A 22,039-nucleotide genomic window follows, 5' to 3' on the forward strand; every position below is an offset into this window, starting at 1 on the left:
AACGTTCATTTTATAACTTCTACTTGATAACTACAATAAAATGGTGTTTATTTCCAAGTAAATATATTTGGCAGCAAAAGCACACTCTATTACATTTCTGAGGCCAATATAATGCTATGACCAAATGAATTTAAAATGTGGAATTGCTCACATTCCAGCATCTTTTTTCCGTATCAGAATTTGGAATTTTTATTTTGCATTAATACATCAGGGATTTAAGAGCTATAAAAATGAAGCCCTAGGGATGTTCCCATGTAGTCTACAGTTGTAGGAGTGCCATTAAGCCAAGGATGTAACTTCATCGACGGCATCATTGCTCTGACTACTGTATACATCCCGATTATGCATGTGAATAAACTGTTGCATGTACTTAACAGCTGTTTCCGGGTAGTCTGTGCCTGAACCAAACATACATTTGGATTTGAAGCATAGTAAAACGCCTGGAATGCAATTATTTATTCTGAGTTCAGAATGAATTAAAATGCCTCTAATCCCAATTTTAACTTTAACACATTCTTCTTGTGTTTATTTGGTATCAGCTAGTACATTTCCAGATTTAATCTTTTTCTGTTATAGAATGATTTGAGTCCAGTGGACAGAATGTGGCCAGCAACTCAAACTTTCCCATAATTCAGACTGCTCCTAGAGAAGTAATTCACTTGGAGACACATACGTTGAAATGTGACTCCATTAGAAGAAAAAAGTATTATGAGAAGGGTAAATAAAGGTTCAAAACTTTTGCTATGATTCTACTTTTTTTTAGACAGAGATTTTTTAAATAGAATCAAATGTTGCTGTGGAGGAACATTTATTCGTATAGGCTCTGAGTAGTACAGCGCCAAAGTCTGAAGTAATACAGCATGGGTGCTTACTATTAAGAGAGAAGCAAGCCAGAATCCTTTCCTGGAAAAAGATGATGCCAATGAAATCATCTGTGGGGAAGCGGATGTGGAGGGCTTTGTAGTGGACGATGTCAACAATGGTTCAGAGTTGATCATATTGAAAAAAGGTCTTCCACTTTGAAGTACACATTGAAGATTTGGGAAGAGGACATACTCCTTACAGGTGTCTCTGTTATCTTTTATGTTATGTGTTTTCCACAGACTCTCTCCCTCTTTCCACCCCGGATTTTGAGACTTCTGGAATTTGCTGGGTTTTCCGGGGACAAGGTACAAGTGCCAGTTTGAAGGCTATGAACACATTATTTGGGCTTGCAGAATGTATCTGATGACATATAGCTGCTTTGTGAGACGACACTGGTACACCTAGTTCAGTAATTAAAACCCTCAAAAACTTATTTCTCTGGGTTTCCCTAGTACGGTGCCTTCCTAATGCATTAGACAATAATTTCCAGTATTCCCACCACCATGATCAATAGAATGCTAGAGAGCAACAGATTAAAAGCAGTTAACCTAACTGGGCTAAAACAAACCAAATGATTGCAATATTTTTAGAGATAGTAATGAAGCAATAGCTATGGTAATATGTAACACTTAGCTTGGAAATTTTAAACTTATGGTTCATTGAACTGATAGTAAAATGTAATTTGTAATATCATTACATTGGATGAGTATGAATTCCATGCTAATCCAAAACAAAGCCAGAGTACTTTATAACTTAATATTATGTATGAACTCAGAAATATATTAGTGGGTGAGGGCACTAATTGCCGGGTTCTTCCATATGGTCAATTTGAAATTCCATAAAGGTCACTAAAACCAGGGCACCTATCCAGAATACTTTTCTGGGGAAATGTTTTTTTTTCCTTTCTTTTGCTGAATTTATCTGCAAATGGGTACAACATTTCTTCTCTTTCTTTCCACGGGTTGTCTCTGTTTTCTGAATATTATTTCTAATTTCCATTCAGGATTATGGTTTGCAAAAACTACATCAGGGAGCCACGACAGCCAACCTGCGGGCTCTACTTTGTACAATGTTGCTTCTCTGCTACTATACTTTCCTTACCTTCATCTTAGGTAAGTGAATCCCTCCACCGGAGAGAAGCATTGTGGATGTGGCAGCAGGAATTGGATCTCTTTCCCCCAACAGATGGCTGCTTTGGGAGGGGAGGGTGATTTCTTATTTAGATTAAGGTCAATTAATGGGGGTATATACATCTTTTGATGCAATTAACTAAAATAAGTTCTAATGGGAGGTATCAGCATAGCTATGGCTGAACTAAAAAGAAGAAAGCTGGTCTAACCCAATAAGTGTAACTCTGCTCAGCACTCTTCAGTCATAGTGAGATGGATTTCTGCTAGGAAGCAAGTAAGCTTTTGTTCTTGCATATACAATAGTATAATTATATTTCCCTATCTGGTATGAGTCAAATTAAGACTTAGTGAGATAATTGGAATTCAGCAAACTCATGAAAAGTGTTTTTATAAATGTTTATTAATCAGTTCAAAAAAGAGGGCTACCTTCTGTAGTTTAATGTCAAGAGGATTTTGGTGCAAACAGTGACAATCTGTGTTGTTTTTCTGGTTGATTACTTAAGAGGTTGAGAGAAAGCTAGGAAATGGGACAGAAACACTACAATTTTAGGGACCTGTAGTGGAAATCTTCAGGATTGGCTACCTGACCCAGCTGGGGAACTCAAGCAACCCAAGAAAGCAATATTTTCAGGGATAATCATAAAGTATGGTTTACTTAAGAATACCTTCAGTCTCTAATAGGATATTTCAAGGTCTGTCTGGGGGACATGAACTTATGCATGTCTTATCCTTATTCATGCTATGCACTTTTATCTTTCTGTGTTGTCCCCAGGGATTGGTGAAGATGATTTCACAGAGGCTGAGGCCCTACTGAAGCCATACCTCTCCCGCTACCCGCAGGTAAAATGACTGCCCTGTCCTTCAGATCACTCACTTTTTGCCTGTTTTTGTGTTTAACCGAAGGATCAGTTAGATTTTTCTTTCCCTACTCAGAATTGTAAGGAAATGTTTGGGTTGCAACAGAGCTATAGGCGGGGGAAGGCATGATATTTTACATTTTGTATCTAGGAGGCCAATGGGTTGGGCTACACTGCAGTGGAGAGGAGTTTGGGACTTTTAACCTGAGCCTCGAGCCCAAAGGGAAACTCAGATTTAGATTCATATTTATTTTCTTTTGCTAAATATAATAGAATAACATTTCTCTCTTTTGTGCTTCACTTTGTTTTTAAATTTTTCTTATAGTAAAGGGCCTCAAAAGCTGAAAGTATCTTAGGCTTCTTTAGATTTCTGAAAGGCACTGTATATTTCAGTTCCTTCACTTTTGGTTTTGTTTTTGAAAATGATGTCATTTTTTAAAATGTACAGTAAGAGAGCTTTTTGAAGATCCAAGCAGCCCTTTTACACTTAGAGCTTCAGTAAAAAAAAATGTGGTACATGTAAACTCAAACTCTTTATCTTCTGTGTAGCAATGCTTAAAAGGTTTAAAATTCCTTTTAAGGCAAAATCTGTTAATTTGATATGGCAGGTAGTTTGATTAATTATTGCTGCACTAAAACAGGGGTGTCAAACTGGCGTCTTGCGGGCCAGTTGCATCATGCGCAGGCCACGCCCACTCCAGCTCCACAAAAGGAAAAGACATCACGAAATGTCATGTGACGGCAACATGATGGTGCGAGTTTGACACCCGTGCACTAAAAGCTCCAGAAGGTTCTGAAGAATGGGGTGGGGGCATATAAAAGTGGGACTAATCTATCCAAAGTAGTATAGAAATATTTGAGATCATCTTTCCCCACTATGAGATATATGCTCCATGAGGACTCTGGGACTCACTCAACCTAGTTTTTTTTGCTATCACCTTTGATAAGGTTTCTTATCCTAGCAAAGTTGCCTTTGGATGCATAATGTGGGGGTATAGAGTGGATCAATAGGGTATCAACCCAGGGTTGTCATATTGCTTATAGCTGTTTTCCCATAAATAAATAAAGTATCATTTTCTTTAATTTTACAGAGTGCCATTTTCTTGTTCTTTGCTGGGAGGATAGAGGAAATCAAAGGGAACATCAATGAGGTGAGGTGCTTTAGTAGGATCAGAACAGGAATCTAGCTAATATGCATTTCACCATCATGGAGGCATGCCCCAACGAAGTCCCTAGGGAAAAAAAAAGACCCTCAACTCCATTTGGTTGAAGGGATAGGTTCTTTTGCTAAGGATCCATAGTTGCAATAGAAGCAGGCTAGAACTAAAGTTCCCACACAAAAAGTTACAGACTCCCCGGCCCTCCCGCTTTGGCCGCTTTGGCTTCATCTAGTGTTTTGGGAACCGCTTGGATGTTTGGTACCACTTGGTGCAATTTGCATTCCTTTCCCAGGCTCCGTGGCCTTGAAAACTGGAACAGGCTGGTTCTCACATCTCTGGCTTCTGTCAACCCACCTTCCCTTTGACTTATCTCTACCCTCTACATGCCAGTTGCCTATTTCCCCCATCCCCTAACAATTCATGGCACATGCATGCAAAACGCTAAGCTGAAGATGGCAGTTCTGGCAGTATGTCTGAATCATCCTACTTATTATTTTTAGGTCTGATATATTACTATGTCTTCCATGATAACAATAGTCATCTTAGCACCTCCTGTACCCAGACCCACCATTTGCTGGGATGGAAGATGAAGAAGGTAGCAACACATGTAGTTCAGAATAAAGCATTTAATTTTGTGTCCCACACATCTCAATTACTATTCATCAAAGATAAATTTTCATCTAGTTATTTCAACTCTAAATTCAGAGCAGTGGCACATAGACAATCACTGGTTATTGCTTTGTAATTACTTATTTTCAAAAAGGAAACTATGATTTTTTTTAGGAAGTTGAATTCAAGAAGAAACTTACCTCTAATTATATGAACCCTGTTTCCTCCTTGCCAGTAAAAATGTTAATTTTTCTAAATCCTTCATGCTTTTCCTGTTGACTTTTCCTTCCCTGGCCAGGCCATCAAGAAATTTGAAGAAGGCTGCTCAGCACAGCAAGCTTGGAAGCAGTTTCATCACATGTGCTACTGGGAACTGATGTGGTGCTTTGCCTACAAAGGAATGTGGAAGATGGCGTACTTCTACGCAGATCTGCTGAGCAAGGAGAACCGCTGGTCTAAGGTTAGAAAGGTGTATAGTAGTTAAAGAGCAAGTCAGGCGTATTTGAGCAAAATATTGAAACATTATACCAAATTATGGAATCTGAAAATCTCTTCCTTAAAAAAAAAGTACATCAAGGCTATTGAAACGTTTGGAGTTTGTTGGCCCTTTCCTCTTGATTCCATCTTTAGTCACTCAGCACCAATTCTTTCAGTTTTGAAGCCTGGCATTTGAGGAAGAATATGGAGCTGAATTATCAAAGTCAAGTGTGTGTTCACACTTTCAGAAGTGATGTATGTACCTTGGTACTGAGGTCTTTTACTACCTTTATCTATTAATGGGATTAGAGCTAGCATCATCTGATCACAAATGGAGTTGTGGGGTCATAGTGCACGGCTCAAGACAACTATTATAAAAAGAGAGAATGCACAAATTCTATGCTTGATTCATTGGAAGGGAATTAAATATAAAACTGTCAATGTAACTATGGCATTATGACATATGGTGAGATTATACGTCGAACATTATGTATGTCGACAAAACCTTAAAGAGAATATTGGGGATTTTTTTTAAAGAGCAAGCATAATATTTAGAGGATTAGAGTAACTCTCCAGCAAGGGGAATATTTAGGATTTTTTTTTACTTTGAAGTGGAAGTGGGTAAAAGTAAGCATGAAGGAAATTATTAAATTGCCTTGAGATAGAAAATATGGCAGATTTCCCCTACCTTACAATATCAGAAATTTGGATTACTCATTGAAGTGAAAAGAGACTCAGGGCTGAAAATAGATACCATTTTATTATAGAACATATTGTTAAATTATGCCATGTGCTTCCATGAGATGTGGCAATGCCAATAACCATTAATTTAAATAGTTTTTAAAATGGGGCTGAACAATTCATAGAATTCTGTATTATCTGTGATTGTTCCTTGTTTATTACCTTGTATATCAGTCATATTTTAACAACTAATAGCTGCTGTGGGAGCTGTAATGGAAGAGGATGTATAGAGTACATAGGTAACGGCTTTGAAGGATAGGAGGAAGAGCTACTACCAAGACAACAGGCAGATAAATAGGGTTTGAGCCCAGGCCAAGAAACTAATTTCAGCAAATGTCTCAGACACATTTTTCCTAGTTCACATGAAGATTCATTCAGACTTGCAACATTCCATTACTATGACTATTATAATAAAAATATTATTGCCAATCTTCTTGGCATTGCTTTCTTACCTTGGTCTATCTTGTAAAGATGTCAATGCTGGCCGCTGGGAAAGAAGAATGCCAGATAAGATAGGCACAGGTTTTTATGTTGTTTTATTTCTTGGGAGCTGCCCATAGTTTGGCATAAGATGGGCAGCTACATAAATGTTTAAAATAAGTAAATAAATAAGTTAGCTCCTGTCAGAATCCTGTAATGTTCTACTTTGTTGCAGGCAATGTATGTATATATGAAAGCTGCCTTCCTTAGCATGCTGCCTGCTAATGAGCCACGGCCCTTTGGTGAAGTAGAGGTTGAACTTTTTAGGTAAGAGTTTTTGAAAGTTGGGGGCAATTTAAGATGAATGTTCTAAAACATTGCTTCTCAGCCTCAGGAACTTTAAGATGTTGGACTTCAACTCCCAAAATTCCCCAGCCAGATTTAAAGGTTTCCCTTGTTCCAATGGTAAAATTAACTACAAATTATCAAGGTTAGGAATCTGCAGATTTACAATGGATTTCCCACAGACATTTTTGCACTGTGGATGAATGAATTCCTTGTGAATGAATGTTGTTAAAAGGCAGAAGCATAATCAATGTCTTACTTAAAGGACTACATGTAAAGGACTGAACACTGTGATTTAAAGTTTGATGTGGCAGAACTGGATCAAACTCTTATAAATTTTTATAAATTTTCTTAGGATTTTTAATTTCCACATACCTAGCTTTGTGAAACTTCAGTAATTTCCATGCTTTTACCCTACAGGCAGGTTTCCTCTTTCAAACAGAGAATTGCTGGGAAATCACCACCCACAGAGAAATTTGCCATTCGCAAAGCAAGACGCTACAAATCGCGTGACCCGGTTCCCTTACCTGTGCCAGCCCTGGTAAGGATAGAAAGTTGATATCTACTATTTCGCAGTGCAGAGTCTTAAAGGAGGAGAAGGTTTCTTCACAGTTATGCCAAGCTGACAGCCTTTATATTTGATCCATGAACTGCAGGTCAAAAGTGAAAACTGGAATGGATGTTATTTCAAAATTATCTGACAAGCCTGTTTGCACACTGTATATATACACAATTGAGAAACATATTCTTGGACCCATTCTTCCATTCATATATATGTGCTCGTGTACATACCATACATGTGTTTGTGTGTATGTGTTTATTTAATGTACCAGATGCATATATACAAAATTAAAAGTCTCCCCACCACCTTATTTCTGCCTTGCAAAACTGTAATATAACAAGAAACAAGATGCTAAGATCTGCTGTGATTCTACTTAATTGAGATTTGTCAGAGAAGTGCCTGCCAACAATGGATATTCATGCTCCAGATGGCTGGATTTTTTCAGAACAGAAACCAACTTCTTACTCTTTCCCAAATAGCGTTGTATCTATAGGTGAAGAACTAATCTCAGTAAAATTATAATATGATTTTTTTTAAAGTACAAAATTACAGGAGTAAAGCACATTTGCCACACTAGATTGAGTTCTCTGCCTTTTGTATGCACAGAGCTTAATTTCAAACCGGTAACTGAATTGTATAACTGCATCCTAAGAGATCTTCAGAATCAGTAAGGGTGAAAAAGCTCTACTTTTAACACTAATGCATTGGCTATCATGGAACCTGGGTTTCTGGCTCAGAAGATAAGAGATCCAGGTCAGTTTAAAACCAATAACACATTTAAAGGAAGGAAATAGGTGTTAAAGTATCCATAACTGGCTCTGAATGTGCAGGGAAATGCAGTCACCCATATTTTGAAGGCAGATAGTAGTTAAAGTGGAAATTGGTAGGGGACTGTTGTGGGGCCTTGTTTGTGGATCCTCCACCAACTGATTCCTTCAAAATAAAATTAGTAATCTTAAGCAATGTGTAAGCAATGTGTAAGCGTACAGTATAGTTTGACTCACATGTTGGGAAGCTTAGGAATGAAATTTTTGGTTCCCTGTGTGCCTATAAATCAATGTTGTCTCCTGTGACTTACCTAGTCAAGTCCCTGCAATTTTCTTGGCAAGATTCCCATTGCCTCCTTCCTAGTGCTGAGATAGAGTGACTGGCCCAAGGTCACTTAGTTGGTCTCATATGTAAGATAGAACTCGAACTCATAGTCTCCTGGTTTCTAGCCTGGTGCCTTCACCATTATGCCAAACTGTTTCTTCCTTGATGCAGAGTGAGAAAATACGCCTCTTCTATTTATAACTGCTGCCACAATTCTGAGTAACGGAATAATAGAGCTAGAAGAGACTTTGGAAGTCTTCTAGTCCAACCCCCTGCTCAAGCAGGAAACCCCATAACATTCCAGACAAGTGGCTGTCCAGGCTCTTCTTAAAAGTCTCCAGTGATGGAGCATCCACAATCTCTGAAGGCAAGATGTTCCACTAGTTAATTGTTCGGTTGGGAAGTTTCTCCTTAGTTCTACATTGTTTCTTTCCTTGATTAATTTCCAACCATTGTTTCTTGTCTTGCCTTTTGCTGCTTTGGAAAATAGGATGAACCCCCAATATTTGTGGCAACCCCTCAAATATTGGAACACTTCTACCATGTTATCCCTAGTCCTTCTTTTGACCTAGTCCTTTCTTTTCACTTCTTTTCACTTTCTGTGTTGGTCTTACCTTCTTTTTCAGGAAATGATGTACATGTGGAATGGATTTACAGTGCTGGGCAAGCAGCAAGAGTTGTTGGAAGGAACTTTAGACACTCTGATACAGGCTGAGAAGCAGCTACAAGAAGCACCAGGTAGCACGCTGGCTTCCTACACGTAGAATAAAGTTGGTGTCAATAGACAGAAGTTCCCCAGCTTAGCAACAGAGACATCATCAGGTTCCTTGACCCACCTCATCTTTCAATTTTAATACAGGAATCAACAGGGTGCAAAAACACATAATCTTTATTTCCAAAAATGACTCTGGTTTACAGCCATGCTTTCTCAGAAAATAAGACATGGTAAACAACTAAAGCCCATGTTTAGGAAAATAATCATTCTATAAGAAACACCTGGAATAAGTGATGGGTTGTATTGGGATCAATAAGTGTTTTAACTGGCTTTGTCCCTCTTTGTGACTTTTTTTTTTAATGAATAGGCAAGCTCCTCTCCCCAGCATCCATTTCGCATGAGCATCAAACATGATTTTAACATTTTAAATCTATCAATTCAAAAAAAGAAATCATGCATATTAAAGACTTGGGGATATTTTGGGATAAATGAAGAATTGGGCAGAAATACGTACATTAAATCAAGCAACAGGGACAAAAGTCTATGTTTTAAAGTCAGGGAGCTATTTTTCATAGCAACTCTCCCCTCCCCCAACTTTTTTCCACTTTTTGGTAGAAACTGCCCACAGGCTTTGGGGGATACCTTTTGTGAATCCCTACCACCTAGAATCCCATCCTTTTTGCTGGGCATATTCTTCTTTACCCTAACACCAAACTATGGTGCTTTTTGTGAGATGTAGTTTAGCAGATACTTTGCCCTGAATTTAAAAAAGGTTGAATTAGCTTGGGTGACTTTTGGTCAATCAGTCTCCCAGACCAGCCTATTCCACTGGACTTTTGTAGGGGAAACTTGAATTTTTCCTGCATTGTACAGAAGAATCAACTAGATAATGTTTATGGGCCCATCCAGCTCTATAGTTCTGTGTTATGTATGAATCTAAAGTTCTGGAGGAAAAGTGGGATATTCATTTGATCTTTAAAAATAATAAACATCTCCTTGTACATTTTGGAAGGAGAATTTGTTTTTGAAGTTTAGCTCTTTGGCATCACAATCAAGTTGTTATAGATGTGCAGTGAGTTGTACGGGCTCCGTTTTCACACATACAAGCAGAGTGAGTAACCTGCCTGTTACATGTATAATATGAATGGAAATATTGCCAATTAACCTTTCTGCAAAGTAGAATATGCAGTAACTGCTTATCCTGGTTAACCTTTCTTCTGCTCTTTCCATTTCTCTTCCCACAATTTCCTCAGCCAGTGAGTACCAAGTAGATGACCAGTGTCTCGTGTTACTTCTCAAAGGTCTAGTCTTCAAGCATTTGCACAGTTTGACCGAGGCTGAGGCATGCTTCAGTGCTATCCATAGCAGGTATGATACAAGTCTCTTTGATAAAAAATTGAAAAAATTGGGGGAAAAATTGGGGTGGGGAGTGTGAGGCATTGTTGACTGTTCTGGGAACTTAATTCCAACCTATCTGGAGGGCTTAGATCAGGGAAAGCTGCACTACAGAAAACCCTTTCTATCTGCTTACAGTGAGAAGAAGATCAAGTATGATCATTACTTGGTACCTAATGCACTATTGGAATTGAGTCTGCTGTATGTGGCACAAGGCCAAAATGAAGAGGCTGTGCAGTTGCTCCGCAGAGCCAAGTAAGTTAACGCTCAGAATATCTCATAATGTTTTTCCCTGGAAGATATAGCTGTTTCGTGGCTTAACAGCATTTGAGACACTTTTATAATCTCACAGAGAGAAGGGCCCAAAGCAGTGGCGGGTTCCTACCGGTTCGGACTGCTTCGGCTGAACCGGTAGTGGTTTGGTGGCCTGGATCACTGGAACCGGCAGCGACCCAGGCCTACCACGCCCCCGAACCGGTTCTCCCAGTGGCCCCATAGGCACCATCATGATTTTTATAGTACTGCGCATCAAGCGCGTGCCGCGTGACCACAACCGAACCAGCAGTAGCGGCTGCCGGAACCCCACCCCTGGCCCAAAGGTGATTGCTAGCTACTAGTTATGTTTTCCTCTGTTCCCTAGATGAAAATTGTTAGTAAGTTTAAGTAGGGCTAAGAACTAGCAAGTTCTCAGCTTAGTTACTCTGAGTCAAACCACATGATTAGTACCCTGTTTCCCTGAAAATAAGACCTCCCCGGATAATAAGGCCAATTGGGCTTTTGAGCACATACGCTAAAATAAGCCCTCCCCTGAAATTAAGCCCTCCCCTAAAATATTGCAACATAGCAGCAGCCATGAGGTGACCGTGCTGGCTGCCTCCTGCACCTCAAAAATAATAAGACTTCCCCAAAAATGAGGCTAGGTGCTTATTTTGGGGGTCAAAAGAAAATAAGACCCTGCCCTATTTTCGGGGAAACACGGTAATTTAATAAGCAAATGTGTATTTCCCAGGCTTGTTCATTGCATTTCTTTTTATTGGATCACATTCATCTGATCTAGACATTTATTTATTTAAACATTTACAAAGCTGCCCATTTTTTAACCATCTCTGGGTAGACCCGATCAAAAATGGAAAAAAACCCCATATAAAATCATTTTTAAAACTATAAACCTTAACCAGTTAAAACATAAAACATTAGAAATAACAAAAACCTGGCAGCCATCTATGCTAATGTACCACCTAATCTTCTCCCAATGCTTGGGGGGAAAGCCAGGTCTTCAAAACCTTAGAGAAGAGTAAAAAACGCGGAGTCCTGCCAAACTTCAAAAGGCAAGTCTTCCATAGGACAGGGGCTGCCAGGGAAAAGGCGCAATTTCTAGATCCTAAAGGATGACAACATTTGGGAAACGAACTAGGAGTTTGCCCACCCTATCTGACCTGGTAGGATGCTTAGCTGTCCTTTGGACATCTACCTTAGGACACATCTACAAAATATCAAATATTATCCTGTAAGATAATACCTGGATTCCTGAAATAGTTTTTGGTGTGCAGAATACATTCTGGTTTGATATAAGGGATTTAACAATTGTTGAATGCTTTTCCCACTAGGAACAACTACAAAAATTATTCAATGGAGTCACGAACACTGTTCCGGATCCACGCTGTATTGTCTAAACTTAAGGCAAGCCAGGAAGAAAATGATGCAGATGGAACCAGTCCTTCCTAAGGCAACAGGTTTCTTCAGAAACTGTTAGGGGTGCTTGGACCAAAGAAAGAACTGCCAAAATACAAGGGCTTGGGATGCTGTCTTCCTTCAGGGGTGGGCCTGTTTGAAGGAATGTATTGTAATTGTACCACTGGGCTTCTGGCCTAGTCTTTGATGTCTTATGATGAGCATAGATGCATCTTACCTAACTGGATTTCAGCTTCCAAAACCAGGGAGTAGCTATGAAAATGCTGCTTCCTAATTAATGAAGCTGACGGGAGCAGCCTATCTTCATTATATTCTGTCAGTCAACCCAAACGAGGGCTACATTTGTCCTATTTTCTCTCCTGTTCAATCTCATCATAATTTTGAAAAAACATGGATGTTCCAGCCTCCTAATGTTTCTTTCTTTTTTTTTATTTCATGTCAAATCCTCACCCACTTTCTTTCTCAGTCTGTGCTCCTTAACCAGCAAGGCACTTCAGATGGTCCTTCCTGTCACATTGGGAGTGAGCTTAATAGTGCAATTAATTCAGCAAAGACTTCCAGTTTTGGCTGGAAACATAATAGAACCTCAACTCTCAACTCTCTGCAGTGGCCTTCTCTTTTTCAAAAGAACAGAGAATGTTTTTTTAAAAACAAACAAAATTTAATCAGCTCAATCTCTATTTAAGAACATTTCCAAATGTTGGAAAGTGATTTAAAATGTTTACAGCATTTGGGATGGGATGCAAACTATCTGGCCAAAATCCCTTAAATCAGGAAGTGGTTTATATTGCAGAATGATGAATAGTAACTGGACTTAGACATTTTCAAAGCTTATGACTTCTTCCAGAATTCTGTTCACGTCAGTACTCATCCCAGTATTTTCTTTGCTAATCAATTTGGCAAAAACAGCTGATGGATCTTATCAGTTTTCAATCTGATTATTGTATTAACAACTAAGATTGGTTCCAGATTCACTGTGCTATTGAAATATGATTTTTTCTTAAAAAAAAAAAGTTTCAACGCCTTTGTTGGTTGTCTAATCATCCCAGGACATTTCTTGCCATACTGTTACTCAGGACTTGCTTATTAGACATACAGCTAAGCCAATAAGCCAATGTGGTTTTTGTTGTACTTGTTTGCATTCCTTATTTTAAAATTACATTTGGTGTAATTAGCATTAGCAATGATGGAAAGGCAAAAGGGGACATTTTGGCATCTCTTCTTTTATTGTGTGGTCATGACATTTGAACATGCTATCTTTCATTGTTTTTACTTGCTCTTCTTGCTTCCCTTCCCTTTGTTGTTAGTATTCCTCCTCCTAAGAACAATTTTGAGTAAAGTCTGTTATGTTAAATGGCACTTAAATTGTCAGTTCCTGCTACAGAAGCACTTACATCTAGAAACAGAAAGTGAACAGTTCATTTATTAGCCAAAATATAATCAAATGACATTCTGAAGATAGGATGTGGGTTAATCCCACTGACCATATTCCTGAAACATTATAGCATAAGATTTGTCCCAAATGTGCTTTTCCAAAAAGCAACCGGCCTTTCTTGGTTTTTTTCTGAACTACAGAACTGAAGAAGCTTCTTGAATGAGAACCAAAATGTTTTCCAAAAATCAAAAAAGTCCAGTTGCCTTTAGAATCCCTGACCTGCATGATTACCTCCAAAGACATTAAACATAGGATATGTTTGCCCAATGTGGATCATATTGATTGTTGTCCAGTCTAAGAGCAAACTTCAGCTAGATGATGTTATATCACATAATATGAGTATATTAACATAACCAGGCACAGAAAAGCACATTTGAAAGAATGTAGATAATATACAGTTTGGAATATTCTTCAATGACTAAATATAAATGAAATCAATTCTACTTCTATTGTGATATAGATTTATTGCTAAAACACTTATCTTTATTGTTACTTATCCTTTGTTTAATGTTGGTTGTCATGTTTCATCATTATCCTCCTAAAGGAATAAAAATCATAGGAAGTATGGGATCTTATAAGCCAAGGGGACCCAGTGTTTAGGGTGCTATACAAATAGCAATAAGACCCAGGTTCCAGTTCCCCTTAGGCACAGAAAATAGCTGGATGATCTTGAGTCAATCACTCTGTTTAGACTGGGAAGTTAAAATATACTAGTAGACATCAATGACCAACCACTTCTGTAATGTTGCCAAGAAAACTGCATGGACCTGTTCATGAAGTTTGTAGGAGTCAAGATTAATAATAATAATAATAAATTTGAATTTATTAGCCGCTCCCTCTCCAGACAGGACTCGGGGCGGCGTACAATAAAACATATAAAACATAAAACATATGTGCAAACACATAAACATCCAAATACACACATATACAAGACATACATGCACGGAGGAGGTAACAAATTACATCACATTTAGACAGTTAAAAGTCACCATTAAAATACCCCATTAGTAATACCACAATTTAAAATTTAAAAGGACTGTCAGAAGGAATAAGAAAAAATTTACGGTTGAGCCAGGCCAGATAATTGAAAGAGGTGGGTCTTCAGCTGTACACGGAAAGAGCGGAGATCGGAAGTAATCCTGATGTCACGGGGGAGGTCATTCCACAGGGCTGGGCCCATCACAGAGAAGGCTCTGCTCCTGGGTGTCGCCCCCCGACACTGTTTAGCGGACGGCACCCGAAGAAGTCCCTCTCTGTGTGAGCGGATTGGTCGTAGGGATGTATGGGGCAGGATGCGATCCTGCATGTAACTAGGTCCTGTGCCATGAAGCGCTTTAAAGATCATAATCAAAACCTTGAAACGCACTCGGTAGACTACAGGAAGCCAGTGCAGCTCGCGCAGGAGAGGTGTTACAGGGGAGTATCTAGTCCTCCCCATAATCACCCGCGCGGCCGCGTTCTGGACCAACTGCAGTCTCCGAGTGCATCTCAGGGGAAGCCCCATGTAGAGAGCATTGCAGTAGTCCAGGCGAGACGTCACCAGCGCATGGGTGTCTGTGCGTAGGGCATCCCAGTCCAATAAGGGGCGCAATTGGCGCATCAGGCGAACCTGATGGAACGCCCCCCTTGCCACGGCTGTTACATGGTCATCCATGGACAGCCGGGCATCCAGGAGGACGCCCAAATTGCGCACCCGTTCCATGGGGGCCAGTTGCTCGCCCCCAATGGCCAGAGATGGAAGCAACTGGTTGAACTGGGAGGCCGGAAGCCACAGCCACTCCGTCTTGGAAGGGTTGAGTTTTAGTCGGTTGCCATCCATCCAGACCCGTACGGCCTCCAAACATCGGGACATCATTTCGATGGCCTCGTTGGGGTGGTTCGGGGTGGAAATGTATAGCTGAGTATCATCAGCATACAGATGATATCCCACCCCAAAACCACGGATGATCTCACCCAGCGGTTTCATGTATGTGTTGAACAGGAGAGGCGAGAGCACCGACCCCTGTGGCACCCCACATGTGAGGGGGCTCCGGGTCGATCTCTGCTCCCCTGCCAACACACGTTGCGTCCGGCCAGAGAGGTAGGAGCCAAACCACCGTAAAACGGTGCCCCTGACTCCCAGCCCCTCTAGCCGGTGCAACAGGATACCATGGTCGATGGTATCGAACGCCGCCGAGAGATCTAATAGGACCAGGATAGAGGAACAACCCCTATCTCTGGCCCTCCAGAGATCATCAACCAACGCGACCAAGGCCGTCTCCGTGCTGTGCCCGGGTCGGAAGCCGGACTGGCGCGGGTCTAGATAATCATTCTCCTCCAGGTGACGTGGAAACTGTTGTGCCACCACACTCTCTACAACCTTCGCTAAAAAGGGAAGGTTGGAGACTGGACGATAATTGACTAGATCCGTTGGGTCCAGGGAAGGCTTCTTGAGCAGGGGCCTCACCACCGCCTCTTTCAAGGCGGCCGGTAGAAACCCCTCACCCAACGAAGCGTTCACTAGGCCCAGGAGCCAGTCGCGCGTAACCTCCCAGGATGCCAGTACAAGCCAGGAGGGACACGGGTCCAATAAACATGTGGTAGGACGCAGACGTCCACGCAACCTGTCCAAATCCTCGATGGCAACCGAGTCAAACTCCTCCCAGAACGGTCCCTCAAGACTCGCCTCGGGCGTCTCCACTGGACCACTGAAAGGGGCCCATCCCATCCGGATTTGAGCGACTTTGTCCTGTAGATATTTCCCAAACTCCTCTGCTCTGCCCTGTAAAGGGGCTTCCCGCGGTCTCTCAAATAAGAGGGAGCGAGTCACCCGAAACAGGGCGGCAGGGCGGTTATCTGCGGACGCAATAAGAGCGGCACAATGTTGACGTTTGGCCGCTCTTAATGCCACAAGGTACGTCCTCAAATAGGCTCGTGCCTGTGCTCGGTCAAATTCGGAACGGGAGGATCTCCAACGACTCTCTAGGCGTCTCTTGTGGCGTTTCATCACCCTTAGCTCCTCGGTAAACCAAGGAGCCAGGGTGGTTCGTCGCCGCAGGAGAGGCCGCAAAGGCGCCACCCAGTCTAGGGCCCCGGTAGTCGCACTATTCCAGGCGTCTACCAGGTCCTCCACTCGGGGGCGGGTCAGGTCCACAGGAGGTGGCCCAAGCTCCGTCTGGAACCTATCTGGTTCCATCAGGCGCCTGGGGCGGAACCATCTAATACCTTCCATTTCCGCCTCCCCGCAGCGGGGGGTAGCACCGGGGAAGTCAAGCCGGAGAAGTGAGTGATCTGACCATGACAGGGGAATAATAGTTGAATCCCCTATTCCCAGATCACTCGTTCACTGGCCAGAGACAAAGACAAGGTCCAGCGTGTGGCCTCCCTCGTGAGTAGGGCCCTGAATTAATTGGGTCAGGTCCATGGCTGTCATGGAAGCCATGAACTCCCGAACCCCCTCAGACGCTTCTCCCATTGACGGCAGGTTAAAATCCCCCATCACTAAAAGTTTGGGGGTCTCAACCGCCACCGATGAGATCAGCTCGAGGAGTTCAGGCAGGGCCGCTGATGTATAGCGAGGAGCCAGGTATACTATCAGCAGGCCCAACTGCCTCCCTGGGCCCCATCTCACGACAAGGGACTCACACCCGGATGTCTGCGGCACAGTGAACTCTCTCGGCTCCAAGTCTTCCCGGATAATCACTGCTACCCCACCGCCCCTTCCCTGGGCCCGAGGCTGGTGAAATGCTCGATAACCTGGCGGGCACATTTCCACGAGGGGTAAGCCTCCCTCATGGCCCAACCAGGTCTCAGTTATTCCTGCGAGGTCTGGCTCCCCCTCCAAAATTAGATCGTGGATGAGGGGGGCCTTATTGACAACGGACCTCGCATTGCATAACAGCAGTCTCAGGCCTTGGGTCTGTAGATCCTGACCACCTAGTATGCAGGGGTTGGTACAAACGACCGGGTATGACCAAAAACCCCGGTCTCCCAACCGACTACGCGCTCTTGATCTGTCCTCGCACCTGCCCCTCCCCACGACCGTTGGTATCAAAGAGCCCTGCACAGGAATGCTATCTTCCCTCTCCTCCCCCACTCCGCTCCCTCCTCCTTCGACCACACCTAGATGCCTGGCTCTCCCATCCCTCCTGACCTGTTCCCCCCCCCATCCCTGGAACCCCTTACAATTTTTAAAAAACAATTAATTAAAAAACCCCTCAATGTGCGCTTCCTCCACCTCTCTGGGTTAATGAACCCGTCCTCAAGGTGGGCCCTTGAAAGGGCAGGAGGCCATAACTGCGAGAGGGGGGACTCTCGTAGCTGTAGCAGGTCTAGCCTCGTGTATAACATATTGGACAGGGCCAAGTTCATCAAGTGGGAGCTGTCGATGTTAATATGCATTAGCAGCCGCAATTCCCACTAAGGGGATAGTCCTGGCAAGGGGATAGTCCTGGCAAGGGGATAGGCTGATGAAGATAGTCCACATCTGGATGGAAATGATGGGCTGATGGAAATAAAATAGCCAGCTGGTGGATAAAAGGCTGCAGCTAAGGGGTAGTTCGCAATAGGCGGTAGGGCGGATAGCCCATAATAAGTAAGTGGTAAATGAGTGGGGGGGGGTAATAGTGAGCACAGCAAAGCACTGGGTCTGACCTTCTGCATGGGCCTCTGATGTTCCAAGGCCTCCGTTCCATGGCCTGCCATGGTTATAGATAGTCCTCCGTCCATTTGGCCACCCATAATCGTTGTTATTGGGCCCGGGGGGGCTGCATCGGCCTCCCTGCGGCCTCCCTGCGGCCCTTCTGCCGATCTTTCCACTCTCCATTTCCTCCGGCGCCTCAGGCCTCAGGGAGGCCTCACTCTCCTTCCCTCCGGCGCCTCGGGTCTCTTGGGCCTCCTTCGGGCCTCGCACTCCTTCCCACGGCCCTCTCGCCGGTCTAGAATCATAATCGCCGGCCAGTTTGAAGCTCAGCGTCCCCTAGATCGTAATTCGGGCCACTCGGTTCTCCTGGGTTGCCACCATCTTTCTAAATGCCTCCAGTCAAACAGACCACCAGTCAAACAGACCACCGCCTCCAGTCCAACAGACCACCGCCGCCGTCCTCCAACCTCCTCTAGCCTTCTCCGCCCCCTCCGCTCAGGCCTTTACCGCGTCGCTGCTCCACTGGCGCTGGCACTCCGCTGCTCCGCCGCTCCAACTCAAAAACGCCAGCCGCCATGCCGGCTTAAAAACACCAGCCACCATGCTGCGCAGACTGGCACGCTATCCTCCTCCTGCCCGGCTGCCCGGCCGACCTAACGGGCCAGCTTGGAGCCGGGCAGGGTGCCAGTATGTTCGGCGCCAGAAATCCCGACCCTCGAGCTGGAAATGAGGGTCGGCAGCGTCGCGCCCGTCAGAGCCCTCCGCATTTAGTGGAGCTCAGAGGCAGTCCTCCATTCCCTCCGGAAGCTCCTCCTCCTCCCTCCCATTAATTCAAAGATCATTCAGTCCAGGGATTGGATTTAGTCCTGGAATCCACTAAACTGCTCTGACAAGCAACAATCCAATCCTCATTTGAAAACTGCCAGAAAGAGACAATTAAGCACTGCTCAATAGCACTGGGCATCGTGAAATTACTTCCAATATCCAGCCTCAATTTCTTTTGTTTTTCTGTTTAATTTACTTGTCTTGTCTTGCTCTCACCTTCATCAGAGAATACATTGACCCACTCTTGCACAACAGCATTTTGGATTGGTTGATTATTCTATCCTTATTTTTCTCCTTTGTGCACAAAACATGCCCAGACATTGCATGAAGTGCTTAGTTTCCAGATCCGCTAACATCTTGAGATCTTTTGTCTAACCTTAAACTAACATCTCAAAGTAACAGGACACAACATCCCAAGTGGTCTGGCCAGCAGAGACTACAGTGGAATGACTGTGTCCTATGACAGGAATGGTGAACCTTCTGGCAACCGAGTGCCCAAACTGGAACACACATGCATGCGCGAGCATGTGCAAGCACCACAGCGCCAAAAACCTGGAGACCAGCTGGTGTATGTGTGCATGCCTGTTCTTTGGCTGTTTTTCAGGCGATTTTGAGGCTGTTTTTCGGGCTGTTTTCAGGCAATTTTTGGACTGTTTTCAGGCCGTTTTTGAGCCTTTTTGGGACCATTTTCCGGCTGTTTTGATGCCATTTTCCGGCTGTTTTCAGGCCGTTTTTGAGCCTTTTTTGGGCCATTTTCATGCTGTTTTTTGGCCTGAAAACAGCCTCCAAAAGGCATGTTTTAAAACCAGAAGAGCAGCTGGTGATGTCATGCCATAGGTTCACTATCATGGTCCGATGATCTTGATGCTTCTATTAATGTAACTGAAGATTGCATTTGCCCTTTTAGATGCTGTGTCACATTGCTTACTCGGGTTCAGTTGATGGCACAATAGTATACCTAATCATCTCCACAGTGTCATTATTCTTGTAGCCTTCTATTTGAATTTTCCTACTCCAATACAAGGCTATGTGTTTGTCATTGCTCAATATCACTCTGCTGGCATTATCCCACACACAAATCTGTCAAGATCAGTTTGAAGTGTGACTTTCATTCTAAAGCAGTGGTTCTCAACCTTGGTTCAGATATCTTAAACTACCTAAGATTGCTACAAAACATTAGCCATTCCTTTCAGCTTGTTTCGTCTGCAAATCTGATTACCTTTTTCAGCCCATCTTGTAGGTTAATAGCACAAGCCAAAGATGAAGCCCTGGGGATCCCATAAATTCTTATCATCAGGATGATGCAGCACCATTTAATATACAGTATTTTTACAGATATCTCAACCCAATTGTCATGAGGAACAGGGAATTCATACTTAACTTACTGCAAGCTGATTGTAAATTACTACTTCCCATGATATAGTAAGAAACCGTTTCCTAAAAATGACAACACACCATGTAAGAAAACAGGCACACAAAATACTGCTTCCATCAAAATATGAAATGGCAAAATAAGAAAGGATGTGAAAATTCATAGCTCAAAAATATTTTTGAATTATAATTTGAAAAGTGGATTATATAATTTAGTAATGAGAACAATTTTGGTTCTAGTACTGATTAATCTTAAATACATTTGTAAAATAATAATTTCCATAAGGAAGTTGGCTTCTGCTTAATGAAAGCTAGGAGTTAAGCTACGTATTCACTACCTACCATTTTTAATACTTCATTTAAAACAGAAAAAGGATATAAACACAAAAAACAAGCTTCCTCTAAATAATTGTTCATATGCATTATATATGAACAATTCCAAAACAAATAGCAACAGTAGGTTGGAGAATATATGTCATTTGGATTTGAACTAGTGTCACCAGTTTCCCCAAATCCGGTAGAAAATAAGGACTGCCAAGAGACCTCTAAGCGATTCTGTAAGTATGTGCCATTTTGAGGATCTAATTAATCATAAAAAACCAAACCTTTTATTTAAAATATTGTTAGATGGAAAGAACTTTGATCTACTTTGAATAGCTTCTCTTTGGTTCCCTACTTTTCATATATTCCTTAGGCGCACTATCAAAATAAAAGGCTATGCAGAGATTGAACGAAATTCTGCTCTAGTTTTGCCACTAGAGGGAACCACAGTATTAAATTACAGGTACTGATACAAATCTTTCTGAATCTGCCACTGTGGACTAAAAACCCTTCCAGCTAAGCAGTTTGTCCTGAAGGCAGCCTACCACCTGCTTTTTACACAATGCCACACTAAGCATCAGCCTCTCCTTCAGCTACAGTGTGCATAGGGGAGTTAGGCTGGTTATGTGTACGATGTTTTCAAAATTCCTCTGCTCAGGCACAGCTATTTAGTGCAAAAAGTGTTCAGTGGATAACCCCCCCCCCTTTTTTTTTTTTTGCTGTTTGGGTGGATTGTCCCTTTTATAATTATTGTCAGTAAGGAAAAATTAAAAACTGATGAACATCTGTAAAAGAGGGAGGCATCAAACCAAAATCCCTGTTTGTTTGGATGCAGCAAATCCATCTTATTTGGTGGGCTCAATTATCCCAGCTGTATAGAACCTGCAGGAAGTGTAATGTCATTCAATCCAGAGTCTTCAACATGAATTCAGCCAAAATGCTGAAAGATTGGTATAGAATTGTGAATGGAGCAGGGCAAATATGCCAAATTTCAGAGCAGGCTTTCATAGCACAAGTCCATGTCTATCTGCCTAGATACTTAGTGTGAATCCTATACACTCTGAGAAGAGTGAACTTGGTCAACGAATGGGGAAAAAATGTCAAGTTTATTGCTTGGCCCATTCAACTGGTATCTTTGTCGCCATATACAACTATAATAGATTCAATACTTTACATTCTTTTTAAGAGGCTGAAGGAATAATGTCAGGGACATTCCTCCTTCCTAGCCATTACTGATGACAATGTTTCAAGTTAAATTTAGTAATGTTACCATTAAGAAATGTACCAAACAACGTCTAGCCAAAATTCTAGGCAATAATTATCTAGGATAATAACCTTATGGTGGTGCTATGGCTCAGTGGTTAAGACCCTGGAGCTGTTGGCTGGAAAGCCAACAGCCCAGTTTTG

The 22,039-nt window shown here is 42.3% G+C and overlaps 1 protein-coding gene across 5 annotated transcripts in view; it reads left to right on the forward strand.

The window, feature by feature from the left end:
• LOC309389160 (tetratricopeptide repeat protein 39A-like) overlaps nt 1-14,949 on the forward strand; it is a 39,782-nt gene extending 24,833 nt beyond the window's left edge. For 3 of the 5 annotated variants that reach the window (XM_081947179.1, XM_081947181.1, XM_081947180.1), the window contains exons 8-18: nt 1,104-1,169; nt 1,868-1,976; nt 2,767-2,834; nt 3,943-4,002; nt 4,919-5,080; nt 6,494-6,585; nt 7,024-7,144; nt 8,884-8,995; nt 10,226-10,340; nt 10,506-10,622; nt 11,975-14,948. In XM_081947179.1, the coding sequence (XP_081803305.1) occupies nt 1,104-1,169; nt 1,868-1,976; nt 2,767-2,834; nt 3,943-4,002; nt 4,919-5,080; nt 6,494-6,585; nt 7,024-7,144; nt 8,884-8,995; nt 10,226-10,340; nt 10,506-10,622; nt 11,975-12,092 (1,140 nt within the window). In that variant the 3' untranslated portion in view covers nt 12,093-14,948. Of the gene's footprint in view, nt 1-1,103; nt 1,170-1,867; nt 1,977-2,766; nt 2,835-3,942; nt 4,003-4,918; nt 5,081-6,493; nt 6,586-7,023; nt 7,145-8,883; nt 8,996-10,225; nt 10,341-10,505; nt 10,623-11,974 lie in introns of those variants that run through there. The other 2 variants (XM_081947178.1, XR_014174904.1) reach the window with 2 other exon arrangements.
• Nucleotides 14,950-22,039: the final 7,090 nt, after the last annotated feature.

This window comes from Natrix helvetica, assembly GCF_964273705.1.
Source record: "Natrix helvetica genome assembly, chromosome: 1".
Lineage (NCBI taxonomy): Eukaryota > Metazoa > Chordata > Lepidosauria > Squamata > Natricidae > Natrix > Natrix helvetica.